Genomic DNA, 26,718 nt, shown 5'->3' with positions numbered 1-26,718 from the left:
CCGTAAAAAGTTACATGAAAAGTTGCCACGCGAACTTTTCGAGCAAACAGTTGCCAGCTATGGATGCATAGTATTATAACATTCAGCTGGAGAACTTTATCATTTAATTTTTGATGGTGGTTAAGTTATGTATCACTGGATAATGTCCGCGACCATCCATGAAAAAACTGCCCAGTTCTAGGCTATATTTTTTTTTCCTTACCATAAAGCGCTATCGAAACTAAACGATCTAGCCTATGGGCTAATAAGTAATTTTATTCTAGCTTAAACTTCTACTTATGAATAATTTCTAAATCTAATTTCAGTCCAAATACTAAGTCTACTAAGTCCAAGGCTATAATTTGGAGAATCCGAGTTTGATTTCCGAGAGTGGCGATTGGAGAACTTATAGTTTGGCTCAGGTAGCGTTTGGAGGCGTCAGCCATAGCCTAGCTCCTACCCTTTTGTAATTCAAATATAAGTTAGCCCTTGACTGCAATCTCACCCGGTGGTAAGTGATGATGCAGTCTAAGATGGAAGCGGGCTAATCTGGAAGGGGTATGGCAGTTTTCATTAAACCGATGCCCCTTTGATATCTACACGGCGTCGTATCGGAACGCTAAATCACTTGGTGGCATATCTCTGCCGTTAGGGTGGTAACTAGCCACGGCCGAAGCCTCCCACCAGAACTACAGTACCAGCAAAGCTGTGTCGCTAAGCGATTTGACTTAGATTTTGTAGATTTTTGTAACTTACTGTCATATTTACTGTATGAAAAAGTAGAGCAGTTGGTTATGAATACGGGTCGAAAAAGACGACCTAAAATAAAACCTAAAAGTTTTCAATACACGTGAAAAATACTCGCTAGAATTAGTTTCATTGAAAACCTTAACAAATAGTGAAACATATGCAAGATTGCATATATTCTATTTTAAATATAAAAGGAGAAACTAACTGACAGATTATATTATTACTAGCTGACGCCCGCGACTTCGTCCGCGTGGATTTAGGTTTTTCGGAATCCCGTGGGAACTCTTTGATTTTCCGGGATAAAAAGTAGCCTATGTGCGAATTCAGGATATTATCTATCTCCATTCTGAATTTCAGCCAAATCCGTCCAGTGGTTTTTGCGTGAAGGAGTAACAAACATACACACACACATACACACAAACTTTTGCCTTTATAATATTAGTGTGAAGTGTGATGAGGCCTTAGTATCGTGGCAACCCCCTGCCATACACCTTTACACACAATATTATTTATTAAAGTACTAGTAGAGTACCTAGCTAGATTTTGCATATAAATTTTCTCGATAAGGTAGAGCTCCATTAAGAGAGAATTTTCAGAAATGCCCTTTGAGTGAAGTCGGAGCGAATCAACTAGTGAAATCTAAAAAAACCAGAAGGTACACATGAAAGATACTCGCTGAAATTAGATTCATTGAAAACGTGAACGAATAGCGAACATATGAAAGATAGCGTATTGGACGATAAATATTGGAATAATTTGTACTAGATATTCAGTTTTTTCACGTCTGCTTCGTGCGCGGGTCAGTGGACGACTGACCTTCATACAGATCATTGAGACAGGCTGCATCTTACACTGTGGTGTAATTCGGGGATTTAACTTCTATGCATATTTGTCATTTAAATACTTAAAATCATGTAGTAAACCATTTTATATTGTAAATATTTTTGTACATTTCTATTAAGCCTTCACTTTAAAAATTCTGTGTATATCTTGTGCAATGTATATTTTATTTAGGTATAGTATTGCTGTGTACACCTATTTGGGGTTGTCACTTAGATAAGGATCTTTTGTTTTTATGTTTGGACCATTTTTAGTAACAACCTGTTTTGTGTACCTTTCCAATAAATAAATAAATAAATAAACCAAAATACGTTCGCGGGTACTTACTTATACATAACTAAACATAGCCTCGAATGTGTCAATTTAAATTTTACTTGAAAACTACTAAAGCGTAGGCTCATGGATATGTGCATTCTCCACATCCTCACATATGGTTCTCAAACTTGGTCTTTGACGGATCATCAAAAGTCCGCACTGAGAGTTTGTCAGCGAGCAATGGAGCGCAGCATCCTTGGAGTAAAGCTGACAGACCATATTAAAAACAGCATACTGCGCTCCAAGATGAAATAACGGATGTGGGAGATAAAGCTGCCAAACTAAAATGGAACTGGGCCGGATATGTTATGCGCATGTCCGCCGAACTGTTGGAAAAGACCACTACACAATGGATGCCACAAATTACAAAAAGACGTCGAGGCAGGTCGAGGCGTTGCTGGCGAGACGAACTCGTTGCCTATATGTCAGCCTGGCCCCAAATATCCCTAGACAGAGACAGGTGGAAGGAAGAAAGGGAGGCCTTTGCCCAGCATTGGGACAGTTTGGGCTAGCAATAATAAGGAAATCTGAAGTATTCTAATAGGAAAGAAAAAAATCAGAAAGAACTTGAACGAATACCACACTGTAACACGTTACTCTACGGTGTAAGCGTCGGTCGGTATTTATAAACACGTGGTTTACAATATATCATCGCTATACATTTTTTCAAACGCTTCTAACGTAAATCAAGCGCTGAAATCGTTTTATTTGTTTTTGATTTAAGCTCGCACGGTTGCATGTGTTTTTTTTTTCATTATTCTCTAGATTCGCGTAATTTATTAAACAGCAATTTGTTTCAGACTTATTCGCGAGGTAATAGATCTTATTAGTTTAGGTAATCTGTTCAAATATAAGTTAAATATTTTATTTAAATCACAATGATTTGCGTAATTTGAATTTGTGAACGAGGCCGAATTTCAGTGTCCACATTTGAGCACCATACGTGAGCAAAGGAAGGACTTCCTATAATCCTGAAAGACTTAAGGAAATAGGAATAAGTATTTTAGGAAATTCTATAATTGTAGTCGAAAGCACAGATGCCTACCAATTTTCATAGTTATAAGTCATTGCTGAAAATTTTATATTATACTACATAGGCAACACACCTGGCTTACATGGAGTCGGCTTTATTGTAAAGAAATACCTTAAAAAGTATATCACAAGCTTCAATGGACTATCTGAAAGAGTGGCGATCTTGAACCTTTCCATTGACAAATTAAAACTTTCAATCATACAAGTATACGCCCCAACAGAGGCTGCTTGTGATGAAGACATCGTAGAGTTCTATGAAACTATAAATACAGCCCTCTCTATCTCGGAAAAAAATGTAATGGTCATAGGCGACTTTAACGCGAAAATAGGTAGAGCAAGGCCTGGCGAAAAACTAATTATGAATAAATATGGATACGGTACCAGAAACAATAGAGGAGAAATGTTAATAGATTTTGCCTACGAAAACAACCTCCCTATTCTGAACACATTTTTCAAGAAAAAAGACAAACAAAAATGGACTTGGAGATCGCCTGATGACTCTACGAAAAATGAAATAGATTTTATTTTATCAAATCTAAAGAATAGTATTAGCAACATTGAAATAATCAACCTGTTATTTTCTTCAGACCATAGACTAGTCAGAGCGACTCTAAGGTTCCAAATACCTAAGAAATCTAGAAGAAGTTTTAGTAATGTGCCAAAGAGCTTACTACTACGAGAAGAAGAAATATCTAGATATAAAGAACATCTTAATAACGACATTGACATGTTGATGGCCTGTCAGGAAGATTCGATTCAAGTATTTTACGAAAAAATAATCCATGCGATAACCTCAAGCCAGACATATGCACACATACCATCTAGCCAACTTAAAAATGAAATTATACAAGACCGCACCATAAATTTACTCAAAAGGAAATATGAGCTACAAAAGACAAAGCCAAAAACAAGAGCTATGAAAAACGAGTTAAGTGCTTTATACAAACTCTCCAGCAAATATTTAAAAATGGATTATGGAGAGCATAGACACAAGATAATAGAAAAACACTTATTACGGACTGGTAGCATGAAAAAAGCATATAAAGAACTTAAATCTCATAAAACTTGGATAACCAGCCTGAAAAACTCTACCAAGACAATTCAAAACCGCAAAGACATTCTCAAATTAGCGACAGCTTTTTACAAAGACCTATACAGCGAAAGGAACACAAACGACGCCAAGAGCATGATCAATGAAACCAACTATGTAGAGTCACAGAGCAAGGAACACATTCCTTTTGACGAAATTGAAGTTTTGAATGCAATTAAACGGTTAAAAAATGATAAGAGTCCAGGATCCGACAACATATCTAACGAGTCAATAAAGACGGCAAGCCTTTGCTTAGCAGGCCCTCTCACTAAATTGTTCAATCTAATACTACAGACAGGCACCACTCCTAGCCAATGGACAGAATCTACGATCATACTATTATATAAAAAAGGAAATCCTAACAACATAGCAAACTACCGTCCAATAAGCTTACTACCTTGCCTCTACAAACTTTTTGCATCTCTGATAGAGAAAAGAATTAAAGAACACATAGAGTCGAACCAGCCAATTGAACAAGCAGGCTTTAGATCAGGATTTTCAACAATTGATAATATACACACTGTCGAACTACTAATAGAAAAATTTTTAGAATATCGGAAACCTCTATATATAGCGTTTATTGATTATCAAAAAGCTTTCGATAGCCTGAAACATAAAGTCATATGGAAGTCACTACAAGCACTAAATATAGACCAAAAATATATTACAATAATAAAATACATATATGACAATAGTACCAGTAAGATCCGGCTTGAATCAACGGGCCCACCGATCCCCATCAACCGAGGAGTTAAACAGGGAGACCCGTTGTCTCCAAAAATCTTTATAGCCGTGCTAGAGACAGTCCTCAGTTCATTGAAGTGGGAAAAGCTAGGTATATATATTCAAGGAAAGTACCTCAACCACCTGAGATTCGCCGACGATATAGCCGTCTTTTCAGAAAGTAGCACTCAAATGAAATATATGTTGGACTCCTTGAGCAAGGCGAGCAAGGAGGCAGGACTGGAAATAAATTTCGACAAATCAAAACTAATGACAAATGGTACTCAAACTCCCATAACGATCGAAAACACACAAATAGAGTATGTCCAGCAATATATTTATTTGGGAAAACAAATCTCTTTCGGCAACACTAATAACGAAGAAGAATTAGAACGTAGAATTAAATTTGCTTGGAATAAATACTGGAGCCTTAAAGAAATATTAAAAAGTAAAATGCCAATGCATATAAAAAGTAAAATTATGAATACATGTGTACTACCCACGCTAACGTATGGCTGCCAAACTTGGAAGTTTACAGAGAAAGCAAAAAGAATGATAACAACTTGTCAAAGAGCAATGGAACGAAGCATACTGAAAATAAGAAGGATACATAAAATTCGCCATTCTGTCATCAGAAAACAGACCCAACTGATCGATGCACTTTCCTATACACTTAAATCGAAATGGAAATGGGCCGGCCATATTTGTAGACTCACGGACAACCGGTGGTCAAAGACAGTAACAAGCTGGCCAGGCCCCAAAGGCACACGTGGTAGAGGAAGGCCGCATTATCGTTGGGACGATGACATAAAAAAAGTGGCAGGACCAAACTGGATGCTCAAAGCCAAAGACAGAGCAAATTGGAGTTCTCTGGAGGAGGCCTTGACCTGAAAAGGGTTCTTCATAAAAATATTATTGTACCTACTAAAGTTAAGATATTTAAATTATTTACTTTAATTCATCTAGTTAGTACTCTAAGTTATATTTAATAATCTCTATTGTAAAAAATATTTGTGAAGAAATAAAAGGCTTTTTTATTTTTATTTTATTTATTTATTTAAGTCATTGCTACAGCTTGAAAAATGACAACTTTAATATGAACTTTCATCCCTTGAGGCTGTGATATCACCTGGTGTGATAATAAGTGATTATGTAACGGAAACGTTGAACTGCGGAAACCAGCCCAGAAGAAAGAAGTGATGATGTAGTCTAAGATGGAAGCGATCTAACTTGGAAGCGGTATAGACTTAGTTTCATTGAACTCATACCCCTGATCGGTTTTTACTTTTTACACGGCATCGTACTGGAACGTATCGCTTGGCGGCACAGTTTTACCGGTAATGTGGTAACTGGTAACTAGCCACGGCCGAAGCCTTCCAAGTCCCACCTGGCCAAAACAGAGACAATTTAGAAATTATAAATTCAGATACCATTCATTCATTCATTCATTCATACCTACTGCTCTGCCGGGTATCGAATTCGGGACGTCCCACAGCACATGACAACCTTCCTGGCGCATATGGTAACAAAAGCTGAGTTAAAGTTCATAAAAAAGAAATTATGCCAGTCCACTCTGTCTGTAGGCAGTGTGCCTAAGGGCAATTGTACCGACGCAACACAATATAGTGAATACATACCTACCCCCCATTGAAATAGGTTAAAATCTTCAAACACACTCGTACATAACTCATTCATTCAGAATTGTTAAACGATATTTGTTCAACAACACATCTTTAAATTTTACAGCCTGTTACCTATTGAGTATTTCACATGGTTAAATTAACGCTTATTTCTAATGCACTAAAGTTCAAAATAAGCTTTAAATATCAAAACCGATTTTATTATAGTAGTTAAAACGTCAATGCCAAAATCGTTTCAGAATAAACTAAAAAGGCCTGGTCAGAAACAATAAACAAGACAAATTCGAATACATAAATGACTGGAGTTTGACTTAGATTTCGATTTTTTTATAAATATTCATTGATTTTCCGGGATGAAAACTGGCATTTGTCCGTCCCCGGAATACAAGCTAACTCTGTACCTTTCATCAAAATCAGTGAAGAGTGTAGGCCGTGAAAAGTTACCGTATTGCCGGCCCACTACTAAGAACGGGCCTCCTCTCAGAATGAGAAGGGCTTGGCCATAGACAAGCTGGCTAAATGCGGATTAGCAGACTTAACAAACGTTTACGAATGTTATGGTTAACTCTCAGACATACAGGTTTCCCCACCATGTTTTCCTTCAGCGTGATATTTAATTTCTTAAAACGTTACAGGTGTGTGCCCGGGATCGAACCCCGCAACCGCCGGACGGCTTGCACCGCTTTTTAATTCATTTCAGCAACGTAAAAGATGTCGTTCCGCAATCGTATCGTAATCGCACAGTATAAGAAAGCCACATAACCCATTTCCCCATTATAATATTATCCACCTGTTGTCCTCCATTCGGATACAAAATACTACCCGTTTATTTAGCAAACTAATTTCAATCGTATTCCTTTCCCATAAGACTTACTTTTCAATTAAAAAAGATCATTAACCAATTTTACTCCACAGAGTAATTTCAATGATATGGTAATTATTTTAAGACTCAAATTCGAATGTCTGAATAGAACAGGTATGAATATGGCTGTGTATATTTTTTTATAAAAGAAAACTGCCCACTATCAAACATTAAGGCGTGTTTATTTATATCCCCTTTTTACTGTTAACGATATGGGCCATTGCGGTAGCTTGTTAGGGTGCGATCCCAATGACAGCGTTTTGCTATTAGGTATGCTGTGTAAATACAAAGACTAAACAGGTCGTACTTAAATTAAAAAATTAAAAAACACCTCTATCCTGCCAAAAACGAATTAAAAAGTAAAAATTCAGCCATCCTATTGATTTTTTATTTATTAATAGCCAGTTTCACTCGTGAGGATGTAAGGATTCTAACTTCTAACGATATACCTCATACATCCAAATCTGTTCAGACATTTAGATGTTATGGTGGAATAAAGAAACTCACATACATACTATTACATACATGAAACCTGAAAACATCACATTCTTTGGGCAGTCATGTTTAATAATAACAGTCTGCAAAAGATAATTGTGAATAACTTTTAAACCAGATAAATTATAATATATCGCCAATAGTGTTGTTATTTAATGCTAGGGAATAAAAATATGTCAACTAGTTTTATTCTATTCGTTAGCTTTTGTATGTTGTTTGAGCTATTATTAAGAAAGACTAACTGATACCCGCGACTTCATTCGCGTGGATTTAGGTTTTTGAACAACCCATAGAAACTCATTGATTTTCACTCTCCAGGTCTTTAACTATACCCATGCAAAAAAACATGTCAATCCGTAGCTCCGTTGCGTTGTGACTGAAGGACAAACCAGCAAACAAACCCATTTTCGCATTTATAATATTAGTATGATTTATATATATTTTTCTTTTTAACCCCCGACCCAAGAAGAGGGGTGTTATAAGTTTGACGTGTGTATCTGTGTATCTGTGTGTCTGTGTATCTGTGTATCTGTGTATCTGTGTATCTGTCTGTGGCATCGTAGCGCCTAAACGAATGAACCGACTTTAATTTAGTTTTTTTTGTTCGAAAGGTGGCTTGATCGAGAGTGTTCTTAGCTATAATCTAAAAAAATTGGTTCAGCCGTTTAAGAGTTATCAGCTCTTTTCTAGTTTTCTTGTAGAAAAGAAGGTTAGATAACCGTTAGGCTCATAATATTATGTCAATATAGACAAATGTCAAGCTGTCAAGATGGATGTTGCCTAAATACATAATTATTTATTTCAAAATGATGTTTTGGAAAACTCCATGAAAACTCAGATACTTTGGATCGTCGGGGGTGTTATAAATTTTTAATTTACACTTGTATATTAAAACTTTTATTAATCATTGATGGATTTAATCGCTTCGCTAATGCGCCCGCCTTGCTACCACTCGCGCCACCCCTAACCCAAGGCGATGAAAAATATACCACCTAGTTTTATGATTCACGCTATTCGCCTAAGAGGTTTAGGTATTTTTATGTTATTTGTAATGTTATTCGTTATTTTTAACCCCCGACCCAAAAAGAGGGGTGTTATAAGTTTGACGTGTGTATCTGTGTGTCTGTGTATCTGTGTATCTGTCTGTGGCATCGTAGCGCCTAAACGAATGAACCGATTTTAATTTACTTTTTTTGTTTGAAAGGTGGCTTGATAGAGAGTGTTCTTAGCTATAATCCAAAGAAATTCGTTCAGCCGTTTAAAAGTTATCAGCTCTTTTCTAGTTTTCTTGTAGAAAAGAAGGTTAGATAACCGTTAGGTTCATAATATTATGTCAATTGACAAATGTCAAGCTGTCAAGATGGAAGTTGCCTAGATACATAATAATTTATTTGAAAATTATGTTTTGGAAAACTCAGATACTTTGGATCGTAGGCGCGGAATAGTCCAAGAAAATCGGTTCAGCCGTTTGAAAGTTATCAGGTCTTTTCTAGTTACTGTAACCTTCACTTGTCGGGGGTGTTATAAATTTTTAATTTACACTTGTATTCTAATCTATTCTATTCTAAGACCACAGCACTTACCACTGCGCCATAGAAGTCGATAAGTAAAGGGAAGTCGATTATTTTGTACATCTGTAGATTCAATCTATCTATAGTAGGTAGGTACCCGGCAGAAAATATTGCACATCGAACTTTAGAAAGAGACAATGTTTTCGTAGAGCGTTGTCTTTGTCGTTGATACCGCCGAAACGTCACATAGGTATGAGTGAAAGAGACGACGCTCTTCGAAGCAGAAATCTCTTTCTAAAGGTACTACAACAGATTGATTGAGTATGGAAACGGTCGTAAATTGAGTAATTAGCAATTAGCTATAGTAAAGGATATTCAACCATCGCCTGCACACCGTTCTTCTTGAACACAACGATCCTCTGCACCTGCCCGTGCGGCGTGCTGATTGTGTGTACCACGTCCTGTAACAAGGGAAAAGATAATATTAATATTTCATATCACACTAATCACACTAATATTATAAAAGCGAAAGTTTGTATGTGTGTGTGTGTGTATGTTTGTTACTCATTGACGCAAAAACTACTGGACGGATTGGGCTGAAATTTAGAATGGATATAGATTATACCCTGGATTAGCACATAGGCTACTTTTTATCCCGGAAAATCAAAGAGTTCCCACGGGAATTTTAAAAAAACCTACATCCACGCGAACGAAGTCGCGGGCATCAGCTAGTTCAATAATAACTAGCCGATGCCCGCGACTTCGCTCGCGTGGATTTAGGTTTTTCGAAATCCCGTGGGAACTCTTTGATTTTCCGGGTTAAAAGTAGCCTATGTGCTAATCCAGGATATTATCTATCTCCATTCTAAATTTCAGCCAAATCTGTCCGGTAGTTTTTGCGTGAAGGAGTAACAAATATACACACGCACACACACACACACACATACAAACTTTCGCCTTTATAATATTAGTGTGATAGTGTGATGTGATTTACACTTACACATAATTTATAACTCAAAATTGTAAAAAAAACCCCCGACACGAAAACCTCTATATGAAAACAAGAAAAGAGCTTATAACTTTCAAACGGCTGAACCGATTTTCTTCGATTATAGCTAAGAACACTTTCGATCAAGCTACCTTTCAAACAAAAAAAAACTAAATAAAAATCGGTTCATTCGTTTAGGAGCTACGATGCCACAGACAAATACACAGATACACAGAAGAGACCCATGTTCTAGCGAGTCGGAGATGCGTTCATGATGATGACTGAATATGGAACTAGCCCCAGAGGACAAACATTCATAAAAAAATATTTCACAAAAGAGACGCTGGTAAAAGAAGAGCGTCCATTCTCATACAAATAAAATCTAATTTATACCACAATAAAGACCAAAGAGTCCTCAATTATAAACTGCATCGTGCGGAATCCAACAAGCCTCCGCTCTCCGCTGCAGGCAATTTAACGGAGAGAAAAGAAACGGAGAGAGAAAATAGGAAAATAATTTCTATCTCCTCATATTTCCTTTATAAATTCGAGTGCCGGTCGTAAACAGAGAATTAATTTTTAACTGCAGTCCGTTGAATACAAAGCTGTTTCACATTTGTCGCGAATTTTTCATTGCTGATGATAAAAATATCTAGAAAGTTATGAACCCGCTTTTACCCGAAACTTTGCGTAGTGTACAGCTAAGTGTAATACGCGACAAATTGAGATGACAATCGGGATATGAGGTACTAGATGCCCCGCACACGCCCCAGAAACCGCCACACTCCTTCCAGGTTAGCCCGCTTTCTATATTAGACTGCATCATCACTTACCACCAGGTGAGATTGTAGTCAAGGGCTAACCTGTAGAGTTAAAAGAAAAGGTACGCGTACAATACAGCGAATTTTTAAATTCTTTGACAAAACAATCGAGGTGCACAATTATATTGCACCGCAGTGTAGAGTACAGACTCGCGAGCAATACAACGCGACCACTTGTAGAAATTGAACCCAATAACATTTGCGTCGGACGAGCGACGTTTACTCGAGATTTTTATTAAAATTCCCCTTTCCAGAGTCGACGCGACGCGACGGCCCGGACACGTGTCGAAGACATTATTGCTTTTCCTTTTATTTTGCTACAAAATGAATCTAATATTAAATGGGTGCACAGTTTTTCTTGGTCTTCGGTGTACATTGTATAATAATAATAATTATTGATGTATTTTTAATCAATAATTGTCTCCGGCTGAGTCACTCTTTAGAAGGTCTCTTCTCTTTAAAAGATTTATAAATGATTTTAAAAGGGATCTCTCCGTCACTCGCTACATACAATCGTATTTCCGATTTCATTTGAATATTAAACAACCAAAGTCCATGAAATTTTGCAGACATATTCTAGAAACTAATATCTGTGTCTGTGGTGTTTTAAATTTTTCTAAAAATATGTAGTTTTAAAATTACAGGGGCTCAAAGATTTGTATGTAAATTTTTAAGACCGCGTAACTTTGAAAGCGAATATTTTAACAGAAATCTGGAAAACCACAGACATAGATATTAGTTTCTAGAATATGTCTGCAAAATTTCATGGACTTTGGTTGCTTAATATTCAAATGAAATTGGAACTATGTTTGTATGAAGCGAGTGACGGAGAGACCCCGCTTAAGACTTAAAATCAAATAGTATATAGTAAATCATAAAACTCATAAAACGAACTTACAGTTGAAATTTCAAGTTTGTAACCCCAGCGATTTAGGCTGTGCATTGATAGGTCAGTCAGTCAAAACAAATATTTTTAACCCCCGACCCAAAAAGAGGGGTGTTATAAGATTGACGTGTGTATCTGTGTGTCTGTCTGTGGCACCGTAGCGCCTAAACTAATGAACCGATTTTAATTTAGTTTTTTTTGTTTGAAAGGTGGCTTGCTTGAGATTGTTCTTAGCTATAATCCAAGAAAATGGGTTCAGCCGTTTGAAAGTGATCAGCTCTTTTCTAGTTACTGTAACCTTCACTTGTCGGGGGTGTTATAAATACTTAATTTACACTTGTTATTATAATGTACAGATAAATACGTAGATACTCTACTTTAGCCATATTACTCTATATCAAAACATTACCTAGTACATTCATGCCCATGATAAAACGTGGGTAATTTATTTGGCCGACGCTGCCTGCCTCAAGTAATAGATAGTGAACGCATACGATTTGAATGTCTGAATTCATCTCAAAGCGAATGTGCTCCGCTTCAAACATAAATAAACATGCGATGCGCCTATCTGTCATTGATATCAAACAGAAGGTAAACCCTGATCGCATGGAAACTTACATTTTTTTTTAAAATTTAGATACAAATTAGACCTTAACTGCAATCTCACCTCGTGGTAAGTGATGATGCAGTCTAAGATGGAAGCGGGCTAACCTGGAAGGGGTTAGGCAGTTTTCATTAAACCCGTACTCCTTTGGTTTCTACACGCATCGAACCGGAATGTTAAAGGCTTTGCCTGTAGGGTGGTAACTAGCCCAAATATTAGGGTAGGGTGGCAATAGACCAGACCAGAAATTTAGAAATTATAAAATTTCAGACCCCTGCCGGAAATCGACCCCGGGACCTCCCACTAATAAAACCAAACGTTTACCACTGCACCATTGAGCCCGTCAACCGCCGTCTGTCAAAGGCCGTCATTATACGTGGTTGCGTTGTTACATTGTGACATGATTAAAGGACAAACAAACAAACACACTTTCGCATTTTTAACCCTCGACCCAAAAAGAGGGGTGTTATAAGTTTGACGTGTGTATCCGTGTATCTGTTTGTGGCATCGCAGCTCCTAAACTAATGAACCGATTTTAATTTAGTTTTTTTTTTTGTTTGAAAGGTGGCTTGATCGAGAGTGTTCTTAGCTATAATCCAAGAAAATCGGTTCAGCCGTTTGAAAGTTATCAGCTCTTTTCTAGTTACTGTAACCTTCACTTGTCGGGGGTGTTATAAATTTTTAATTTACACTTGTTAATATGGGTAGTGATGATACAATTTAGCGAAACCGATACGGATATCGGATCGAACAAATGATAAATATCTGAACTCGGCTTAACATACTATGTAAAACCAGCCTTAAAACTATGGGATATTTCTAATCATCCGGAATATATTGGGTAATATATAACCGATATGCAAACACGTTTCACTCTGTGTACAAGAGTTAGGGAAATCCATTACCTCTAATGATATTTGGCATAATAATATTCAGATTACGTGTTTTTTGTTTATTTAAGAAAGTAGAGAACAAAACATGTTTTATCTGTACTAAGACATTCAAAATTCGGCTTTCGTAAGTTAGTATTCACATAATGTAGATACACGTACTGGTACGCTAAATCGGTTGGCGGCACGGCTTTGCCGGTAAGGTGGTAACTGGTAACTAGCCACGGTTAAAGTATTCCACCAGACCATACCAGAGACAATTTAGAAAATATAAATTCCTAAATTGCCCACTGCCGGGACTTCCAGCAATGCACAGGGTTGCAATTGCTTGTATAGTATGGAATAATATTGTAAATTGAACAATTGAAAAGAGCAACCGCCGAGTTTCTTGCTGGTTCTTCTCGGTATAGGAACGGCATTCCGAACTAGCGGTAAATTATTTGACGATTCAAAAGCACTTGTAAAAGATTATTTGAATAAAAATCTATTCTATTCTATTCTACTCACTCTACTCTACTCTACTCTACCCTACCCTACTCTACTCTATTCTATTCTATTCTAATCTATTCTATTCCTGCTTAGCACTGCGCTAGAAAAGTCGTCAAATTATATCATTCAATTAATCCTCGAATGGATTTAGTGTCAAACGTGAAGTTATCAAGTTATACCGTCATTGTGTTACCATGTTATCCAAGATGGCGGCAACTTGCTCCAAACTTTGCAGCTTAGAATGCACCGAGCATCGGTATAGTTGGAACATTTGCTGTACTCCATAAAGTTTGGGCACTCAGTTGAAACATTTGCACTGTTGTGAATACCTATAGCCAGTGTCGTGCACAGGGTTTGAAGCCAGGGTAGGCATTAGGTAGGTAGAAATCTGTTTACGGGCAGGTCATAATGAAAAATATGCATTGAGCTACTACAACTGAGGTAAGCAGTGCATGTATGCCTCTATGACCTGCACGCCACTGCCTATAGCAGAGTGAATTAGAGTGAGGGAACCCTCGGTGTGATCTTGAACCGACGATATGTGAAGTATGTATTAGGATTTTTAAAAAGACCACACGAAGTCGCGGGCATCGTCAGATTAGTAAAAGAAATAATTACAAGTGTAAATTAAAAATTTATAACACCCCCGGCAAGTGAAGGTTACAGTAACTAGAAAAGAGCTGATAACTTTCAAACGGCTGAACCGATTTTCTTGGATTATAGCTAAGAACATTCTCGATCAAGCCACCTTTCAAATTGAAAAGAACTAAATTAAAATCGGTTCATTCGTTTAGACGCTACGATGCCACAGACAGATACACAGATACACACGTCAAACTTTTAACACCCCTCTTTTTGGGTCGGGGTAAAAAAGACTTAAACCCACGCGAGCGAAGTCGCGGGCATCGTCTGGTTGATAAAAGAAATAATTTAAACATAATCATATTTAGTTACTAGCTGACGCCCGCGACTTCGTCCGCGTGGATTTAGGTTTTTCGAAATCCCGTGGGAACTCTTTGGTTTTCCGGGATAAAAAGTAGACTATGTGCTAATCCAGGATATTATCTATCTCCATTCCGAATTTCAGCCAAATCCGTCCAGTAGTTATTGCGTGAAGGAGTAACAAACATACACACACACACACATACAAACTTTCGCCTTTATAATATTAGTGTGATATTTAGCTATATTTTGCAAGAAATTTCCTTGAGACATTGGAAATAACAACACAAAACAAAAACCTAACTACATGAAGACTAACAACAAAAAATCCAAAAAAAAATTAAGGAAACATTCCTTCAGACAGACTGAGGGAGATCAAAGAAACTGCGTGGCGGAAAGCCACAATGTATGTAGCGTTAGCAATAAGAGAAATAATGAAATTATGCATTCATTAGTTTTTAACCTGTTTAGGGTTCCGTACCCCAGAAGGAAATACGGAACCCTTATAGGATCACTTTGTTGTCTGTCTGTCCGCCTGTCGTGTCTATCAAGAAAACACATACACATACAAACACACACACATACAAACATACACACACACACACACACACACAAGTAGACCCGGTAAATTTGGTAACCTACCTAGGTTAGACTCGCGCACCGAGGGTTCTGTACTCGGGTATTTTTTCCCACATTTTGCACGATAGATCAAAAACTATTATGCATAAAAATAAATAAAAATCTGTTTTAGAATGTTCAGGTAAAGAGCCCTTTGATATGATACCCCACTTGGTATAGTTATCTTATTTTGAAAATAGAAACACATTAAAAAAAAAATTGCGATGTACCCACAAATTCACGGTTCTCGGATTTTTTCCTTTACTTCTGCTATAAGACATACCAACCTGCCTTTTACGATTCAAGGTCAACGGGAAGTATCATATAGGTTTTCTTGAGATACACGACAGACGGACATAGTGACAGACAACAAGTGATCCTATAAGGATTCCTTTTTTCCTTTTGAGGTACGGAACCCTACAAAGAAACTATTTTTTTATTGATAAAAAAAAAATTGTCATTACTTTTTTTGCTGACGCTCCCGATATCCGACGAGAGAAGAACGCCGCAGGGCAAAACAGTGTCGGTGCCAAATTGATTCGTTTCCACAAATTATATTTATAACAAACCTTGTCATTATAATTTACTACGAATTCCGCAAATCTGCCAGAAAATATGTTTTATTAATAAACATTAATAATCCGTAACATTAGAATTAAGAGCTCGCCATGGCATTTTTGTGACTAATGACATAATCATAAAATGAATTAATTTTTCTTCCTTCGAAAAGATTTGCTAAGTTTTTCCAATTATTTCTGTCTAATGATTTCTTAATTTTCCTAAGCGAAGCTTCCCCACGGACCTTTTGACAAATGAGGACCAATTATAACAAAAAATAGGTCAAGTGCGAGTCGGACTCGCACACTAAGAGTTCCGTATCCTCGTACAAGAAATAACAATTTTTTTTTAAATTTTCACGGCGTTCATTTTTCACGGCGTTTGAAATTTTTATTATTTGTTGTTATAGCGGCAATAAAAATACACACTCTGTGAAAATTTTCAACTCTCTACCTATTACGGTTCACGAGATACAGCCCGGTGACACACAGACGGACGGACGGACAGACAGACAACCAAGTGATCCTATAAGGGATCCGTTTTTCCTTTTGAGGTACGGAACCCTAAAAACACATCCGAACGCAAGGCAAACATGATTACTTGAATATTTTATGTGATGAGGTACAGATCTCTAAATATGATTTAAGAAAGTCTAACAATCACCACCTCGCGCCCGTCTAATCAACATTCTAGTATCCCAGAACAGCAGTAGTATGTGATAACTCTTATCACTTAATTTCGTCCCGCCTTAAATTTTGCTAGCAAATTGAATCTACGCCATCTACCTACCTTCTACGACGGGAACGGAAATTACCTTGAATTATTGAGGACTGAAAAACGTAGGAAGGTGGAAATTCCTAAATTGAATACAAGACTTAAATTAGCCTACTCGTATGCTCTGGTATAACCTTTTATAACAAACTTCCTCAATCTATTTTGGATAGATAGATAGATAGAACACTTTATTGCACACAAAAAACACATGTAAAGGAACACAACAGAAAGAAGAAAACAGAAAAAACAATTGTGTGCAAAGGCGGGCTTTTTGCTTAGAGCAATCTCTACCAGGCAACCTTTGCTGAAAGGAGAGCTAGTGTTGGATAGTACCAAGTCGCAAAGAATTTCGAAATGACTTATATATACCTATATTTATTATTACATTAATAAACATAATAAATATACATACATACATAACTATTCTAAGTAATATGTGGACTTGCCTTTACACAAGTTTAAAAAACTATTAAAAGTATGCTCCTGAAAAAAGTGTATTACACAATCGAAGATTATGTAAATGATTCAAGAGCGTGGATTTGACCTGCAGCTCGCTTCAGCAATGTGCGGGACTGCAATTACTTTTATACATGGCATAATATTGTATATCAAAAGAGCAACCGCCGAGTTTCTTGCTGGTTTTTCTCGGTAGGAAATTCATTCCGAACTAGTGGTAGAGGCAATTGACGATGCAAAAGTACTTGTAAAAGTTTAATTGAATTTTTTGTTGGCTAATTGAAGTTCTTAAGAATCCCGTAGGAACTCTTTGATTTGGCGAGAGCAAAAGTATATAAGGAAGGACATAGGCTATATTATGTAAGGATATAGTTTATTTCCTTCCCCGGGATGCAAGGTATCTCTGTACCGAATTAAATTTACTTTATACAGAACTCTATACAAGTGTTAATTAAAAATTTATAACACCCCCGACAAGGAAGGTTACAGTAACTAGAAAAGAGCTGATAACTTTCAAACGGCTGAACCAATTTTCTTGGATTATAGCTAAGAACACTCTCGATCAAGCCACCTTTCAAACAAAAAAAACTAAAATCGGTTAATTAGTTTAAGCGCTACGGTGCCACAGACAGATACACGGATACACAAACACAGATACACAGATACAAAGATACACAGGTCAAACTTGTAACACCCCTCTTTTTGGGTCGGGGGTTAAAAAACATCCATGTAAATGAAATTTAGGAAAATGGACTTTGCTTTACCAAGTCCGTTCCGTTTGCATACAATATTCATTTAGACCTCCGCGCATTTAGGTACGCAGTAACCTTCCTTTTTGTAATCGTTGGCTCCCCTTAATAATTCAGAGTAATTTCACCTTACGTAGTACTTAGGTACCGTAGATTCAATTTGCATTTTAATATTTAAATACTGAACCGACAGAACAAAATTACTCGTAGGTTATTATCAGGTTATGGTATACTTTCATCCACCTCTAAAAGGGTGCCCTTAAGAGATGGAATTTTCAAAAATCCTTTCTTTATGAGCGCAGTACATCATAAAAAGAACCTATTGGCAAAATTTAAAGGTTTTCATCCCCAGCGGGTTTAGGCTGTGCGTTGATTGATCAGTCAGTCAGTCAGGACATGTCTTTTTATATACCTAATATTATGTATAGTTAGATAAGTTCGCCCAAAACAATTGGTACAATTTCTCTTTGTTTAGAACTAAAATATTACAACCATCGAGGGTCTACCAAGATAATCCAAAAACAGTTTAGTACAAACTCGACGAAGTTATTAACACCAAGAATAACATCTTAGTCAACATTATAAAGAGAATTTCTGTGCATTTCAGCTTTCAGGATAGTCAGGGCTTTATACCTATATGTACTGATATACCTAAGTAGAAAGAAATTTAAACATTTATTTCAGTACCAACGACTTAAATAATCCCTTCTCAGGAACGTAACTATGATTAAGTCACTCGTGGATCTTAATTAAGACGATACGTAAGCAAGCGAGCGTTGCTACAAGTGCAAGTCGCGTTATTTCAAGGAAATTCATGCTCAGCGATTCGGATGCAAGCACAGATGTTACTTGACGGCGAAGGGGTGGGGTACATACAGTTATTTAATTAACGACGCAAGGCGGATGCCACGTTTTGTATTTTATTTTGAGATGTGTAAAGTTAAGAGAAAAGTTCTACTCAGTAGAATTTGTTTTCTAAACCGATTATAAAGTCTAGACATATCATAAGTGGCACGAACTCTCCTATCCATACAAATATGAAGTAAATAAATTCATTTACTTATTAATCCTGACATCTTAACAGGGCTCTCTCCGTCACTTACTCCATACAATCGTAGTTCCGATTTCATTTGAATATTAAGCAACCAAAGTCCATGAAATTTTGCCGACATATTCTAGAAACTAATATATATGCCTGTGGTGTTTAAGATTTTTCTAAAAATGTGTAGTTTTAAAATTACAGGGGCTCAAAGATTTGTATGTGAATTTTTAAGACCGCGTAACTTCGAAACCGAATATTTTAACAGAAATCTGGAAAACCACAGGCATAGATATTAGTTTCTAGAATATGTCTGCAAAACATGGACTTTGGTTGCTTAATACTCAAATGAAATTGGAACTACGTTTGTATGGAGCGAGTGACGGAGAGACCCCTCTTAACCCCGTTTATATTATATTATATTATAAACCCCTAACGTACTTTGACATAGCTCAGATTTAAGACGGATTTAAAACGAGACTGGATTATGTAGAGATATAAGTCTGTTCCGTTTTAACTCTGTTTCAAGTCTGAGTGCACTCTATATAGATTTCTTAATTAATTAAGACGATACGTAAGCGAGCGAGCGTTGCTACAAGTGCAAGTCGCGTTATTTCAAGAAAATTCACGCTCAGCGAATCGGATGCAAGCACATATTATGTTACTTAACGGCGAAGGGGTGGGGTACATACAGTTAATTAATTAACGATCCAAGGTAGATGCAAATTTCACGTTTTCCATTTAATCTTGAGAGTAATGCTTGTGTATAAAAAGAGTTCAGAAAACCTAAATGGAAAACAAGTAAGAAATCACACTTCACACTAATATTATAAAGGCGAAAGTTTGTATGTGTGTGTGTGTGTGTGTGTGTGTGTGTATGTTTGTTACTCCTTCACGCAAAAACTACTGGACGGATTTGGCTGAAATTTGGAATGGAGATAGATAATATCCTGGATTAGCACATAGGCTACTTTTTATCCCGGAAAATCAAAGAGTTCCCACGGGATTTCAAAAAACCTAAATCCACGCGGGTGAAGTCGCGGGCATCGGCTAGTCCAATATAAATGTCTAGCTAGTCTGTGGCCAGACTAGCTAGATGTTTATCGTTGAACTTTTAGCTGTTAGCAAACAGTTCAACGATAGGACAACGACATCATCCTTGGGACAGGTTTTACACACCATTAGTTTCGCATGCCTGGACTATGGTGACGGCGACGAAGATCTGCAGACCCATCTGGAGATGATCTGAAGCCCTATCCCCCACCTCACAGCGGTCCGTGCGTTGAACCCGAGTATGTAAATTCAGTAAATCATGTAGGTATGGTTCAGGATAGGACTCCAGCATATAAGCCCACGTGGTTTAAGCTGGAGCCAACGATTGAAAGGTATAATTAGGGTTCCGTACCTCAAAAGGAAAAACTGAACCCTTATAGGATCACTTCGTTGACAGACTGTCCGTCGTGTCTGTCAAGAAACCTATAGGGTACTTCCCGTTGACCTAGAATCATGTTTGGCAGGTAGGTAGGTCTTATAGCATAAATACAGAAATAAATCTAAAAAACCGCGAATTTGTGGTTACAACATTTAAAAAAAATTTAAAGGTTTTTCAATTTTCAAAGAAAGATATACCAAGTGATGACCAAAACTGATTTTTATTTATTTTTATGTTTAATAGTTTTTGATTTATCGTGCAAAATGTTGGAAAAATACCCGAGTACGGAACCCTCAGTGCGCGAGTCTGACTCGCACTTGGCCGGGTTTTTTGTAACAGTAAAAAAAGTATATTTAAGTACATAATTCAGAAATTTTAAAACACATTATCTAAGTTCTAGCGAAGTCAAAACTAATTTAAGTAAAGTGACTCACATATTTAGATAGTTTGAAAAGCGCGAAACTGGCTGAATTTTTTTGATGTCGGAGTAAAACTATAATATAGCCGGGCAACAACTTGTACTGCTGTACGAGTATCTTCCAATGAGAAAATTCGTTTTAAAACTTATAAAACGAAATCGTCCGTACCGTACCCTGGGGACCATTCGGTACAACTCGACAGTATAGACGAATTGAATTTAATTTTAAATTGTACCTTCTACCTAACGCTTTTCTTCTATTATTTTTACATTATAAGGATGAACTGGCTGATTGATTTATAAATATAAAGTTTCAAACGCTGCATTGGGTCTAAAAACTTCAGATTTTGGTCAGTTATATTGAACCAATTTCCTAATTTAGAGCGTTTGACAAACGCAAAGATCAAAGAAAATAAATCAGAATAAGAAAAGTCGCCGTAAAATTCATACCAACACTATAAATGCGAAAATCTGTCTGTCTGTCTGCTAGTTTTTTATACGGCCCAACAGTATGACCGATTTTGATGTAATTTGGTACAGTGTTAGCTTACATCCCGGGGACGGACATAGGCTACTTTTTATCCCGGAAAATTAAAGAGTTCCCATTGGATACTTAAAAGTCGATACGTTTAACCGATTTATACGAGGTATAGAGGTAGTTTGCGTCTCGGAAATTGATACAGGCAACTTTTTATCCCGGAAAATTAAAAAGTTCCCACGGGATTTGAAAAAAAAACCTAATTCCAAATGAACAAAGTCGCGGGCATCATCTTGTCATAAATAATCCAGACAATACACTGCAGTACCGCTATCTGAAATTCATTTTGAAACTTATAAAATGATCCGCCCGTGCCTGTACCGTGGGGCGTGTTCCGTAGTCGGTACTATTGGACGGTTGTAGACGAAATTGGATCCAACGAAATTGGATCCAATCCGGTACGGATGGGAAAAAAAAGTCAGTAGATAGCTTACATACGTATCTAAAGTGAAGACTTATAACTACGACACTTGGGCTACATTTGGTCTTTTCTCAAAATGAGAAAGGTTTAGCCTACTATGTCTACTACTATCTCTCTCAATCTACTTTGATATATCTTAGTCTACTATGCTGGTCAAGTTCAATCCATGGACGATTTTACACACCTTTGAGAACATTATTCTCAGGCATGCAGGTTTCCTCACGATGTTTTCCTTAACCATTAAGGCAAGTGATATTTAATTGCCTAAAATGCACATATTCAAATTCAAATTAAAAATGTTTTTATTCAATTAGACTTTTACAAGTATCTACTTTTGAATCGTCAAAAGCATCTACCATCGGTTTAGAATGCCTGTCCTAAAGAGAACAACCAGCAAGAAACTCGGCGGTTGCTCTTACGAAACGCACATGACACAAATGTTAAATATGCATGTGGAAGGAAAAAAGAGGAGAGGACGACCAAAGATAAGGTGGATGGATTGCGTGCAAGAGGATATGTGTGTAAAAGGGGTAGATGATACGTTGATGAATGACAGAAGAGAGTAGAAGAAGAAGAGATGTTGTGCCAACTGCCAACCCCACGTAGCGTGGAATAAGGTCAAAAAGCAGAAGAAGAACTCCAAAAAGTTCAAGATGCGAGCCCGGGATAGAACCCCGGCCTCCCCGACTACAAGGCATACGATTTAACCACTAAGCTATCACCGCTTTGATAACAACAGCAATAGGTACATTACAATAACCAAAAGTTTCAATACAGTGTCTAGAAAATCACAGCTCTTATCACTTATCACGGAATCAAATAATTCAAACGAAAAAAAACATACAAAAAAAAACCTCTCGCATCATAAATCAATTCGCATTTGCAAAATATTCATTGAACTGAACTGTCGCTGTGTTTATTCGGCATGATATATGGACGGCATAAAAACTCTATTGGAATAGGCGTCTGTCACACCGAGCGCGGCTGATAATATTATTTATGTTTATTGAAGCGAAGTAATATAGTTATTTTCATACTGAACTCAAAAAAAAAACCTAGCGGATACCTGTGACTTCATCCGCGTGTATTGAGGTCAAAACGAGAAACAAACAAGAAACACGAGAACAAGAAAATCTCCCGTTGACTCCCGTACTTCCCATTGACCTAGAATCATGAAAGGCAGGTAGGTAGGTCTTGTAGTACAAGTAAAGGGATAAATCTTAAAACCATGAATTTGTGGGTACATCACAAAAGAATAATTAAAATGTGTTTCAATTTTTTAAGTAAGATCACTATACCAAGTTGGGGTATCATATGAAAGGGCTCTTTACCTGTAAATTCTAAAACAGATTTTTATTTATTTTTTGATTTATCGTGCAAAATATCGGAAAAAATACCCGAGTACGGAACCGTCCGCATTTTTCCGTCCGGCTGAAATTTAGAATGGAGATAGATTATACCCTGGATTAGCACATATGCTACTTTTTATCCCGGAAAATCAAAGAGTTCCCACGGGATTTTTGAAAAACCTACATCCACGGGAACGAAGTCGCGGGCATCAGCTAGTCTTACATATCTAACAATTCCGACCATCAAAAGGAGTACAATAGTGCCTACTTTGAATAAATGATTTTGACTTTGACTTTGAGCATTCAGAACAAATTCACTGTCACGCCTTTGAACTATTGGACCTATCCTGCCGAAAGATTTATAGTTATCGAATTAGCGTATCAACTTTGAAAATTACCGAACAAAAAATACAGATAAAACAAAAACAAACAGAAATGACGCAGTGTTTATTAAGAGAGTGATATATGAATGGCTATAAACTCTATCAGGAATGTTAGTCACCTGCTACACTTGGGGGAAAAAACTACATAATTGTTTTTTAACCCCCGACCCAAAAAGAGGAGTAGTGTGAGCGTGTGTATCTGTGTTCTGTGTATCTGTCTGACAGACAGACAGACAGACAGACAGACAGACAGACAACAAAATGATCCTATAAGGGTTCTGTAAAGTTAGGGAATTATAAAAAAGTCTATAAATTAAAAAAAAAGTTAGTGAACAGATTTTAGTAGACCTACTTTTACGGAAAAATCTTTCAAGTCATAGACGTAAGTAACACCCAGTGTGATCCTAACTTCTCGCACACCAAAAGTAAAACTTATTAATTGCTACACTATAAAAAAATTAATGACTCCTAAGCCGTGGCAATCAATCTAAGAAGCAAATTTTTTAAAGTGGCGTTTGTTATCGCGACAAGGTTGTAAAGAATAACAACATACAGTACAACACGTGTTAGTTGTAGGGTTGGCACCCAACCGAAAAAACCCCTTTTAACCCGACTACGGAAAGCCAAATTTTTATGGTCCGGGTGACATAGTCTACATTTTATACGAAAAAATTGACTTACTTACTTTTATTCTTACTTCCTTTACTGATTTGTTTGAACGATTATTTCTGTAAATAGTAAATATATAATAAATAAATCTTCATTGACAGAAGTTTAAGAGTCGTTTCGCCTTTGAGCTCCACAGCAGGGAAGCTGTAGATTCAGATTCAGATTCAGATTTATTTATTTGCTTTCATGTACATTTACATTAATTGATGGTGGGTGCTTAAAGCTAAAAGCTAAATACATGAGACCCTGTCAGGGTATTGCAAATACAATTTTAGGTACAATAAAATGGTTAATAATAAAAATACAATAAGAATAGGATTAAAATTATTAAAATTATCATTACCAGATATTAAATATTATTCATTTGTATTGCTGTATCTTTTTAATTGTTGAAAACAAATATATAATTTCTCTTTCAATAAAACGAACAACGAGAATCGAAAGAACCAAGAAGAAATACGCCAAACTGAATCATACTATTTCATTTTTGTATTGAAAAAAAAATACTATTAGAATATTGTAAGGTGCCAACCCTAGCTACGCCCGTGTCACAATATGTCACAAACATGCACTCTGCACTAAATCATTTGCTAGAAGAACAGATGTTTTGTGTCACGAGACTCAATTTACACTCGCACAACTGAAAACCACGCGAAATTGAACTCTAAATTAAAGCGAACAGAGCTCATGCTATTAAAAACGAGATGTCTTTTAAAATTGTTTCACATTCGCACAAAATAAAAATAATTCAAATTACTTATTCAGCATTCTGAAATACTTCTTAGTCATAGACATAAGATATTTAAAACTAAAAAAAAACGTAATGTCGGAAGTCTTTTAGTATAGGAAAGAGTGATGCAAAACGTTCCAACTAATTTCTTTATGAGAGTGTTTCATCAGAATATTGAATTAGATTAATTAGATTCGTTGAATAGCTAGCTCCTCCTTCTTCATCAATTGCTCCTAAATCCTCAAAATATACATAATACCTATTAGAGTAATTTTCTAGTAGAAGGAGAGGTTTATCTGAAGGATATATTCACAAGTGTCAATTAAAAATTTATAACACCCCCGACAAGTGTAGGTTACAGTAACTGAAAAGAGCTGATCACTTTCAAACGGCTGAACCAATTTTCTTGGATTATAGCTAAGAACACTCTCGATCAAGCCACCTTTCGAACAAAAAAAAACTTAATTAAAATAGATTCATTAGTTTAGGAGCTACGATGCCACAGACAGATACACAGATACACACGTGAAACTTATGACACCGCTCTTTTTGGGTCGGGGGTTAAAAATGGAGAGATTCGTTGAAGAGTGACATATGACAGTGAAGAGTTTTGAATATTTTCTAATTTGGGTTACCTACCTCAGAATAATTGACGTCGTCGTCGACATTCCATCAACGCACGAAACGTTTTGCGTCATCATTCCTCATACGCATGGCTAAGGTTTGGAATACTCTTCCGCGATCTGTGTTTCCTACCAATTACAATCCGGGTATCTTTAAAACAAGAGTGAATAGGCATCTTCTAGGTAAACGCGTTATCTTAGGCCACATCACCACTTTCCGTCGGTGTGATTGTGGTCAAGCGCTTGCCTATAATGAATATTGTAAGTTGATTTGCAAACTTATAAAGGACTAGGGTTCCAAATGCGCCTTTTTAAAGAGCGCACAGACACAGAGAGACCGAATACACAAAAATTAGAACACAATGTACGTTGCAAAGTTAATATCACTACGTTGGCACCTTGAGTGTTCTTCTTCTCTCTGGTCTGGTTTCCGCACTTAAAACCTTGAGTGTTAACTTAGCCATAGATAGTAGTTGACAGACATAGACCTGTCAGTGACGCGACGACGTTCCAGTTTACGTTACAATATTAAAAAAAAAAAAAAACAAATCTCAGTTGAGGTCTCTACCTAAACAGCTAACAGCGGAATCGACTCCTAAAAAGTCAAGGATAAAAGCAAATCCTTTAAAATATCACAGAGCACAGCTCCTCATAGATTAAGCAAATCTAGAACTCTCCTATGTAGGTGAGCATTTCCCCGCTTCGTGTTACATTTTACAGCGCGGCCTTTTCCGTGAGACCCTTGTTTTCTACGGAGCCGGGGATTACCCGTGGCCAGGGTCTCTATACTATCGTACAAATATGGATAATCCATACTTAATAATACTATAAATGCAAGTGTGAATGTCTGTCTGTCTGCTAACTTTTCACGGCCCAATAGTTTAACCAATTTTCTCAAGTTTAACCAACCAAGAAGCAGAATAAGCAAACAATTTCAATAAAACTGGTTTTTTTTTCCTCTAAAACTTGAACTAATTTTTGAAAAATACTATTATTTTCACATTTAGTGAGGCCCAATTAGTAAAAAAATTACTTTGAATGAAGAATACTTTTTCAAAGTCATAATTTGTAGACCAGTGTTATATTTTTGAAAATTACCCCAGT

At 36.7% G+C, this 26,718-nt stretch overlaps 1 protein-coding gene across 18 annotated transcripts in view; it reads right to left on the bottom strand.

Moving 5' to 3' along the window:
* Positions 1-26,718, bottom strand: part of LOC123878072 (heterogeneous nuclear ribonucleoprotein L) — a 366,077-nt gene that overhangs the window by 62,883 nt on the left and 276,476 nt on the right. For all 18 annotated transcript variants that reach the window (XM_045925113.1, XM_045925116.1, XM_045925118.1 and 15 more), the window contains exon 3: positions 9,613-9,698. In XM_045925113.1, coding sequence (XP_045781069.1) covers positions 9,613-9,698 — 86 coding nt within the window. The remainder of the gene's footprint in view (positions 1-9,612; positions 9,699-26,718) is intronic.

This window comes from Maniola jurtina, chromosome 25, assembly GCF_905333055.1.
Source record: "Maniola jurtina chromosome 25, ilManJurt1.1, whole genome shotgun sequence".
NCBI classification, from domain to species: Eukaryota; Metazoa; Arthropoda; class Insecta; order Lepidoptera; family Nymphalidae; genus Maniola; species Maniola jurtina.
This window is presented reverse-complemented; position numbering and strand designations above follow the sequence as displayed.